The sequence below is a fragment of the Papaver somniferum genome, unplaced genomic scaffold, assembly GCF_003573695.1.
Source record: "Papaver somniferum cultivar HN1 unplaced genomic scaffold, ASM357369v1 unplaced-scaffold_137, whole genome shotgun sequence".
Classification (NCBI taxonomy): domain Eukaryota; kingdom Viridiplantae; phylum Streptophyta; class Magnoliopsida; order Ranunculales; family Papaveraceae; genus Papaver; species Papaver somniferum.
In genome coordinates this window covers 6,062,590-6,073,160 of record NW_020622934.1, presented here as the reverse complement: position 1 = coordinate 6,073,160, position 10,571 = coordinate 6,062,590, and the positions used below count along the sequence as shown (strand labels likewise).

Here is a 10,571-nt window from a genome sequence, read left to right as displayed (position 1 = left end):
AAAATAACGGAAACATGTAAATATGACAAACAAATGTCAGGATACACTAGCTCTAACACCCTCAGATTCCTGCGAAGTAAGGAATTATTTTTGAAGAGAAAAGCAACCTCTTTGACGCTTCCCAATCCAGATACTAAGCATCCGGCCATATAGAGGCGGATACTAAAAGTTTGAAAACCAGAAACAACTCGAGTTTCCTCATTCTCTTCAGCTTAAGTTAGTGCTAAGCGAATGCTAGGTAATTTATTTTTTCGGACTTTTCTTTTTCATTTGGCAACAATCGATCACATTGTACAAATAAGAAATGTTGTTATATGCAATAATAGAAATTTTCTTAAATTTTCTCTCGAGTCTTTTCTTAAATTTTCTCTCGAGTCTACAATAAATCTAAAGAATATGATGTTTGCTTGCATGTAAGCTATACTTCAGCTTCTGCAGACAAAAGAATGAAAAAATTAGTTAGAAGAGAACAAACAATAATACAGAATAGGGATGAATATCTAAGCATAGTTTACACGCATGCAATGCTCCAAATCATAGGCTAGTGCCTGCCTCTAGTACAATAAATTGATAATAATCCCTTCAGCATCCTGCAGCTTTCAAGAATTTGTCATAAGGGCTTGAAGGCGGTAATCTGAAAGAAGGTTGCTCCTTTTCGATATTAGATTGGATGAGGAGCTCCTCCTCCTGGGCTGCTGCAGTATCTTGCTGCTCAACTTCCATATCTTTTGTTTTCGCATCCCCCTCCTACAAAAAAAACCTCAATTAAACTATGTGAAGAACACACAAACAAAAACATCAACTAACTGGACTGAATAAACGCTGCAGTTGATTGTTGTATAGGAGTATTATATATCTCAGATTAAAATCATCTTTATCTTATGCAAATCCTAGATGAAATGAATTTTATGGTTAACGATAACTACTATTATGTTCCAGTTTGGAATGTTCAGGTCGTTGAAAAATCTAGGAAGTGGCAATATATCAATCCCTGATCAAATATTGAGTTCCATACCATGTCCGAAACATCATGGGCTGTTGTTTCATTCTGTGTGGATGAGTCCAACGACTCCAACCCATTTGCTTTTCGATTTTTGAAGCTTAGAAGAACTGACATCTTCTGATGTTTACCCATTACAAGGGCTTCGCATTGACTCTTCATTTGGTCGTAAGGTATAGGAGTGGTGGTCACAGGGAAGCTTGCAACTTGCCTAGCTGTTTCCAAAACCTGTAAAGATAAATATGATGACATTATGGTGTTCAGACACATGCTTTTGTTCTGTAAAAATTTGGCACTTCTAGAAATTTTTGTTATATATTTGACTGTCAGCAGACCATAACATTTGAACGAAAATAAACCTAAAATGGGCATACCGATTCTAATAGTTGGTTAACGCTTAAAACATCGACTGAATTGTTTGAAATTGATGTTCTCTGGTCCAATTGGCTTCCAGTTGCCTCTGGAAATGCTTCATCGTCACTCATGGCAGCCTGAGTTAACTGAAATGACACTATCTCATGTTCATGGAAGTCTTTCTTATGCTCATTTAGTCATATAGACATCAAAGTAGCAGCATAATTGTATGTAAAGAAGCAAAAAGAAGACGAACATATTTAACCTCATCAAAAGATTGAAACTCCTTTTGCACTGGCGAACCTGGTTGTGGTGTTTCCATTAACAATCCTGTTCCCATTGGGAAGTCATCATCAGGTGAAAATCCCTCTTCAAGTTGTTTCTCTATGTCCAACAACTCATCCTGCAAAGTTCACAAGTTAATGATGATTCTTACACTGGAACCAGCAGTTAACAGTTTATCTAATTATCATCAAGATTTCGTAGCTTCTCTTCCCATTTAGCCTTATGAAAACAGTTGTAGATATTTATTCTACATTCTCCAGGAGCTCACCCCATACATAGATAATAGTTATTTGATACTTGCTCTGTACTTAAGATGTAGTATCATCTCTCGAAATATAAACCCCTCGTTTGACTCTTGTTAAATTCAGATATCTATATGTCAACACGCTGTTGTGTGCTTCGTTGTAATGAAAATTTGCCCCAAAACCGACGTGCACAAGCATATATTTGAGTAGATAGTTTAGGAGGTTAAAGTATGTCAATTACCTCAGACATTTGGCGAAATTTTTCCATGAAGTGCGATATTAGAGTTTCTTTTAATTCTCCATTGTCTACTTCAACTTCTGAGAGGGACTTCAAAGCAGCTTCCTCATCTTCCTGAGATCCATAAACTGCCTTCTCTCCATTCGATATTGTGTGAACTACTTGCAGCTTTATATCGTCAACCAACTCAAGAAAAGGATCAACCTGTCACATGAGATAGGTTTTGATAAACACATACTCGAAAACAAATATAATTCATATGGATCTGAATTTATATACTCTAGTGAAGAGTAAAGAAATCCACCGTTTTATCTGTGAGTGTTGCTTTGATAAAAGGTATTATATCCGGAAGACTGCTTGCCCTGGCTAAGAATATTAGCATGCATGAGGCCAAGGTAAACAAAGATCTTCTACGAGATGGCTGCAAAAATCCTTCAATTTGTATAAAAGAATTAACTATCAGAATAATACTTCAAGGAAAGAAACAGCAACCCAAAAGAAATATATTTCTTCAAGGGCCTATGGACCTCTATTCAGTAATCTAGATAGGGAACATATCTAGATTACCCCTTGACTATCATCACTTTATGAGATCTTTCCTTTTACTCCCGAGCTTCTAGATTAGGAAAGCTTGTTGAAGTGACCATAGTGAATGGGTAATTTAGATATGTCTCATCTAAGAAAACCTAAAAAATAGGCACCAGAAGCTATTAGCTACTAAATTATCATTCTCATTTAGCCACTGATCTATGCACCTCTAAATACCTCTATTGATATTGTGGATAGAAAGAGGATACCATGAAAAGAGAATCAAATCCAGCTCACCTTCTTGTTCAATAGAGATACTCCTTAGCGAGAAAGCCAGCTGGAAACACCGAACTAGAGACGTTTGACTTGAGGTCTGATATTATCAAGTAATTGGTTACCGAATACATTTAACACATAATCTAAAGACTTACAAATGAAGATTAAGTATGCAAAAAAGAAAAATACACCTCACCTTCCATCGAGAAAAGAGTAGACCTAGATTATAAGTGTGAGCAATCGCCTCAAAATTTTCGGGTGAGTTCTTTGTTGATGTTGCTTGAACCCAAATTGATGAAAGCAGAAGACTCACTTGGTGACTGCTCATCCGAAGAGAACTTACATCCTGGAACACGAACAATGAAGCCAGTCAGTTCAATAAAGAGGATTCTGAATTGAAAGAAAAGTAAAAATTTATATTAAGAGTTGCATATGAGATAATACCGTTTGTGAGGATTTTTCAGATTCATATGACAAAGGTTGTGCAAGTGAAGGAATAAGAACAATAAAAAAGATATGGTGGGCCCCAACTCTTGTTTCATGGTCGGGGTGAACCATTGCTAAAAGCAACTGCTGAAATAGAGCTTCTGGGAAGGCCTGGACACAACAGATACAGTAATCCAAATTAGTTTTGCACTTTATCGTTGAATGTGCATTGCATGCTTTCCAGAATGGAGTTTAACAAGAAGTTGATGATGCGAAAGACAGTATACTTGCCTTCATATTATATGATACATTCGGGACCGTAGAGATTATTTGTGCAGCGCGATAAACAGCTGAGATCGTACTTCTAGCCACAACAGTATTAGCTGTCGGGATACTTTCCAACACCACGGCCATCATATCCAAAATGGGTCCCACATCCCCAACCTGTTAAAGGTAACAAACTAATGTTTCATTATTTTTTAACCAAAAAGACAGTAAAGGTAATAATTAATTACTACAAAATACTTAAGAATGTAGAAGAAATAACAACATGAGGCTCGCTTTTAGATTCTCCAACGCAGATGGGAGTCACCAGTTACCCACATAATTTCCAGGTACACCGTACTCCGAGATAAGAGATTTGATTAAAGTATAACATTGGCAGACCTCTAACATACAAAATAGTGCAAAATGTTTATGACTAGATCTCCAGCTAAAATTGTGTCGCTGTGTGGGTTCATATACATGAATACAGATATTCAGAAAAGAAAATAGGAGTAAAGCGCAATTCAAGACCTTATTGGTAAACACCGTGAGGCACTCTTCCAATGCAGATTGAAGTGCGCTGTTAGACCGGTCTGTATTATCCCCGTGGATTGATGCTTCAGCTGAATACTGCATGCATTTCCGCAAATGTTTTACCAGGTCGCTAATTGCACCAACGATTGCAATCGAGGGACGCAGCTTTGTGTTTTGTGCTAGCTGTATGGTAACATTAACGATATTAACCTGCATCCTGGGGTTTTTTATGACATTTTTATGATCCAAGTGCTTGACCAAGATGGATATTAACAGATTGGTGTTTTGCCCTGCAAAAAAAACACAGTTTAAGCAACAGCACATGACACGGCATGGTGCGTTCATCAAGCCCCGCAAATCTAAGCACATGACACGATCCAATCCGGGGATCAGATCTTATGTACACTCGAAAGCTACCAGTATGTGATCCAATAGAACAGCACAATTCGTTTCTGTTTATAAGCTAGATATTCGAAAGTCACCTGATTTCTCCATTACGGATTGCATGTCCAATAAAATAGAAGAGGCAAGATCATTCTCAGGAGACCAGTCCTTTCTTGCATCAAAGCAGCGAAAGAGCGGTTCAAGCACACGTCTGACTGTAGTTGCCTCCTTCGCTAATCCAGCCATATTGTGCAAACAAACCCTAGACCAATATGTGGGGCTCCTGGAAACATCCCTGTCCAAATCAAAAGGAGGAAGTCTGTTTACAACTAATATGTGGATGTTAATTCTGAAAACAAGGGTATTTGATGCGAGACTTACATCCCCACGTTAACCATGGGTTTTATATTCTGTTGGGGTGGCAATGAGGCAGCTTCTTGAACACCCTGGGAGTTTTGGGGATTTGCATAATTTTCAAGAGTAGCTGATATAATCTGTTTTTAAAATAAAAGTAAATACAGAAAACCATTACACTCAAAGCCAGAGAAGCGTAAATCTTAACATATCATAATATATCAGCAATAATAAAAGCGTTGAGCACATGATCTCAGGACAGATATGTAACGCCTATAAACTACATCACTTACAGCGTCAAAATCCATTGAGACGTGGGAATACTCGCCCATGAACCACACCTTGGTACAAATGAAAGAGCAAGTATGAGACGACAAAAACCAAAACAGACAGAGGCTGCTATGAGAAGGGAAGTGTATATAGTACGAGACCCAATATTGACTATAGACGTAACAAAATAAGTCTAAATATAAGAAACTTGCATACCTCCCTAGTATGACATGCAAATTGTATGAATGTGATGTCATTTTGGCTTACTTTTTTGTTTTGATGAAATTAATTTGGCTGCCATATTACGAGAGTGGGAGAACATTCTAACCAATAGTTTCCTAATGTAAGTAATCACTACTGCATTATTGTTGTTTTGATGTTGTTACTCAGCAATATCGTCGCAACAAAAGTTCAGCCACTAGAAACCATAAAACCACAAACAGCAACTAGCCAACAGAAAAAGGAATCCAAGTCTAAGTTGGACGCAGACCAAGTGTAAAGGCCACCGAGAGAAACCATCTTCCTCGAGGTTTGACCTTTAGACGATAACAAAGTGAGCAGGCTTCCAAACAGACCTCTAATTGTCTAATAACATGTTATTTATAAATCTCCTTACAATCTATCTGACGCTGGGACTTCATATAGAAGGATGGAATAGTTCAACTCCAGGGAAGCTGGAAGCAGTAAAAGGAGACAAGTGTATGATCAATATAAAAGACTTACCATGAAAGCGAGAGCTTGAAGTCCAGCTGAGCGTAAAGTGAGAGCTCTTTCATCTTCTCCGACTTCTTGAGCCAGTTGACAAAGTTTAGGAATAAAGCCTTCTAAACTGAACATATGTGTGCCATCTATCTACTTTGATACCATAAAACATGAGCCAATTTTAGGGTTTAAAAATGGATACTTATATGGTTCATATTACACAATCATATGTTTCATACATCAGTTATCAGTTACAAAACATCTTCAATATGCATATATTAATATCTCAGTATAAACTAGAGATGGCCTATTTGTACACATGGCCCACATCTGATTATATAGCAGCAGGAACAATCACCACAACTTTAAGAACATCTGCTTCAAAGCTATATTTTCTTTCCTTACCATTCGGGGTTGCCAAGGGAAATGTGTGAAAAGTTGCAGTTGGTGACAGTAAGATTTGAACTATCAAATGATTGACCTTAGTCTACAAGCATGGCTTCCATGTACATGTTTATACTAAAAACTTGGAATATACCTGCCCATTGACAAAATCCACAAGAGTAAGACAACCAAGAATGCGCATCTGATCCTGTCGCGTTTGTTCTAGAAGGGTCCGCACAATAGTCAGTAAGCTGCTAGCAAATAGTGGCCTGAAACAATGAAAAGCTTTAACTATCATACCCAAAAGAGCCTGGTAGAGGAGAAAAAGAATAGCAAATCCATACCTAGCTATGACTTTCAAGGAACAAAACTGTAAAGAATGAAAACCAGACTCAAAACAAAATATATGGCAATCGAAGTTGCTAGTAATCTATCAGTATCCAGCATTTACTTTGAATTCATATTCGTCAGTTACTGATTAAAGCTCCGTCGGTTAGATGTCTGAAGTTATATGTGGAAGACAGCAAATCGTGTTATCATCCAAGGGGATGTAAAGGCTTTTAAATGAGTTTGTTTATATGTCTATAACGAGATTGGTGTTATGCTTGCAGTTCGAGTTGGCCACTTTATGCAAGAACAAAAAAGATCACTACTCTCACACATGCATTTTAAAAAGTTCACTAGGTAGAGGACAAATCTGTACACATGCAAAAATCTTAGCATATTTGGCTAGCCTGTGCAGTGAGATGGTTGAGCTTCCAGAAATAGATCCAAATCGAAATCAATATATCCCCATTTAATGGAGGGAACTTTTTGACTCGAAAAAAGTGACGAACAACATGTAACCATGGGACATTTCTCAATATTTGTTAGCCTATTTTAACAAACTGAGCTCCTGTATTCCCACTAAAAGATGCAGACAACGTCAAATATCTCTATGGTCCTTGAAGCGAAAGATCTCTTAATAGGAAAGTCAGAGAATGACCTAAAGGATACCTAGGTTGAACAACATAAACTTACATTTGCTCCTTACATGAGGATAGCAGTTTCCTGTAAATGCACAATACAACTTTTACTGAGCCGAAGTGCTCATTCCGCAGATCTTTGTAACATCTTTGCTCCAGATATTCTGTAATCTGGACATGACGAATAAAAATACAAAGCTGAATGACACTGATGTCTGTAGCAAAACATGTTATACAAATACAAATTAGATATAACCATAACTAAATAATGCCACCAGATCCACATAAAAAAGAATCGAGGGATGATTTGCTATGAGTAAGAGGTAACAACAAAAAGATCAAAAAGAAAAAAGAAAAAAAAAAGCCTACAGCTGTGACTTCAAAGTTGGACATCCACTTCATTGTTAGCTTTGAGTAGAAATCAACGTTTCAGAGAGACAGAATTAAAAGTTGACGTGATTCCTACTAATCCTTATATAATTGTGTGAAGAATAAATGGAAGTTAGTGAGGTAGGTTACAAGTTAAAATGAAGAACTCAATACAGTAGTATCAAAAAATTCATACTGTGTCCAGTAGCTCGCAATAACTTGTTGAGAGTGGATACCAACTTATGATTACCAAACCTAGCATTCTGAACCAGCTCGTGTCTATTGTAAAGTTAGAAGCAACAAAAAGTGTATGAATATGCCAATACTACCTTCGGAATGCGTAAAGGATTCTTTGACGCATATTCACAGAGCTTCCCAATTTTTCTATCATTTGGTTCAGCATCCTGCCACAGAAGTGAACCATCATAAGAGCAAGAAACTAAACACAATCTCAACTAAATTCCTGTATTAGAATTGTTTTTTATATTTTCATGGTTCGCTTTCAATTAAAAAGCACCCCCTGTCAAATGAGATTCACAATGCCCATAAAGGTAAAGAAATGCCTATGGTCTAGATATGATAATGTGATCCTAAATTTAATCCTATTTAAGAAAAGCTTAATCTGCTCCTTGTTTTCTATGGAGATTATGAAAATTGGAAAAAAAAAAGGTGAAAAGGAAATTGCAGAACCTGAGAACGAGGGAAGATCTCAGAGAGAAGTTTCTTATATCTTTTGACAGGTTGTCTGGATCTAGCTCTCAACGATGGACAAAAGAAACATAGATTACCACAAGCAGGTAATACCCGCCTCGACATTACCCCCATCTTTGATTTATCTGTCTATCAAATACAACCATCTAGCTATCAACAATAAGAAAAACGAAACAAATCGGGATTCATTTCAAAGGAAAAACAACTTACCAAATCAAAAATGAGGGATATGAATCAACTGCAAAGTCTAGAATTAGCGATCTGTAAATAGACTTGAAACAAGATAAAAGAGAATAAAAAAAAAAAGAATCAAAGATTTTGTTTTATTACAAGATTAAAAACAAACAAATCTGATTTGTTTTTTTAGAATGGATTGAATTTATTTTTTATTTAATTACCTGTTATTGTCTGATACGAGGGGAAAAACCGAGCGGCGACGACGACGACGACGACGGCACCCGATTTCCACCCGCGAAATCATAATAGTAAATATAGAAGAGTGAGGAAGAAGCAAGAAAATTATAAAAAAACTAAAAACGGTTGTGTTTTTCAATATACGGAAAGGAAAAGCATGCATCGGCCTCCTGTGCCCTTTTATGGAATCTTTCTCTTGTATTAAGCAACGAGCCAATAACAACTCACGTGAACTCATTCACTCACACTCTTTTAAAGAATCAGTTTCTGATGACTGCTCGAAAAATAGGGACTACTCTTAAATTTTTGGGTGGTTATTGGTAGTAATTTTCAATCACCCCTTATTTGATTTTTTTTAAATACCTATTTTATCCTTAATGATTAACTTAGTTAGTGTCAAGATTAATTAGTGTTAGTGTTATGATTAGTAACACATTAGTTAGTGATTATTGATTAGTGAGTTATATTAGTGGGATTGTTTTGTTATAACATTATTATTGAGAGATAAGAAGAAGAAGAAGGAAATACGAAGAAGAAGATGGCTGAACCCAAAAAAATCTTTTTTTTAGTTTAGTAATTGTGATATGAGTGATTCATGTGATGATACCTCAGAATCAGAATCAGAACCCCCTTCACCTCATAGTGTATTTGTCAATACTTCTAATGATCCGGAAATGAGTTATTTGTTAGATGATGAAAGCTTTTTGCCCCAAACTCAAGCTAACCAAACAAATGATGGATTTTATCAGCCACAACCTGAAGATGAAGCTACGGGTACTCAGGTATGCCTCATATTAATGTAGCTTGATTGTGAAAAAATTTGGCCAAACTCAAAATTTCTGGAAAAAAATCGGATAGGTCAACCTAGTTCGCTTACCAAATTTAGCTTGCGAGGTAATCGAACCGTTCTAAATGTGTAGTTCGGTTACTAAATTTAGCACACGCAGGTAACCGAACTACATGTTAATGGTGGTTTTCTAGAGTTGCGGTTATGTTTTTCCAGAACATGTAACCGAACTATTTTTATAGAGTTTACAGTGCATAGTTCGGTTTAGTCGATATCAATACTTTTGTTACCGAACCTCTTGTTCGGTAATGTCGCAGAATATGTGTATACAACGTTTCTAACCGAACCCATGAGTTCGGTTTAGTCGAGTTTTTCAGTTTCATGGTCGAACTTTTACATAGAAAATCTAAATATCGGGTTCGGTAAGGCCCAAATATATTTCTGGAAACTACATAACCGAACTTGTTTTTCGGTAGGGTCGATAAAAAAATTTAGATTACCGAACTTTAAGTGTTAATTTTTTATGGTATTGACGTTGTGCTATTACTCGTAGGTTCCATGTGATCCAATTGAACCAATGGAAAACTAACCTTCCCCAGTTGGTATTTTGTACGATGACATATCCCATCACTACATGAATGACTTGGTACTCACAAATCCGGAAGATGCAAAGAGTTGGGCTAGAAAACATGCACAAAAAGACATGTGCGTATTAGTATTGAATGGGAGAGAAAGCAAAACTCGCTTTGAAATGGTTTGTGAGAGAAGCGGTGATCCCGAGAAGAGCCACGAGAGGAAGGGTTATGTTTATAAAGGAAAGACAAATATGAAGAACAAAACTTTCTCAAAGAAGATAAATTTCCAATTCAAGCTTGAATTTAATTTAAATGAAGATAAGGGTGTATGGATTCTCTACAGGGTTATGCAAGGTTGTCATAATCATCCTCGTCTGGAACATCTTGAAGGACATTTCATGGCGGCAAAGCTAACTCCTAAAGAGATGGACAAGGTAGCTAAAATGAGAATAATGGGTATTTCACCGGTTCAAATGCTCCAAATACTAAAGGAGGATAACAAGGAT

The 10,571-nt window shown here is 36.7% G+C and overlaps 1 protein-coding gene across 1 annotated transcript; it reads right to left on the bottom strand.

Annotated features, from left to right (window-relative positions):
• Positions 1–289: 289 nt before the first annotated feature.
• LOC113334840 (protein EFR3 homolog) lies at positions 290–8,829 on the bottom strand. Its single transcript, XM_026581059.1, has 21 exons — positions 8,688–8,829; positions 8,500–8,561; positions 8,269–8,418; positions 7,908–7,982; positions 7,265–7,380; positions 6,399–6,513; positions 5,882–6,010; positions 5,182–5,229; positions 4,916–5,028; positions 4,633–4,829; positions 4,148–4,440; positions 3,644–3,796; positions 3,371–3,523; positions 3,123–3,272; positions 2,948–3,023; positions 2,427–2,554; positions 2,126–2,326; positions 1,620–1,757; positions 1,375–1,500; positions 1,016–1,228; positions 290–747 (listed from the first exon to the last, which is right to left on the bottom strand). Exons 3-21 carry the CDS (start codon positions 8,401–8,403, stop codon positions 583–585), a joined length of 2,724 nt encoding a protein of 907 aa, XP_026436844.1. The 5' UTR covers positions 8,404–8,418; positions 8,500–8,561; positions 8,688–8,829; the 3' UTR covers positions 290–582.
• Between the last annotated feature and the right edge of the window lie 1,742 nt (positions 8,830–10,571).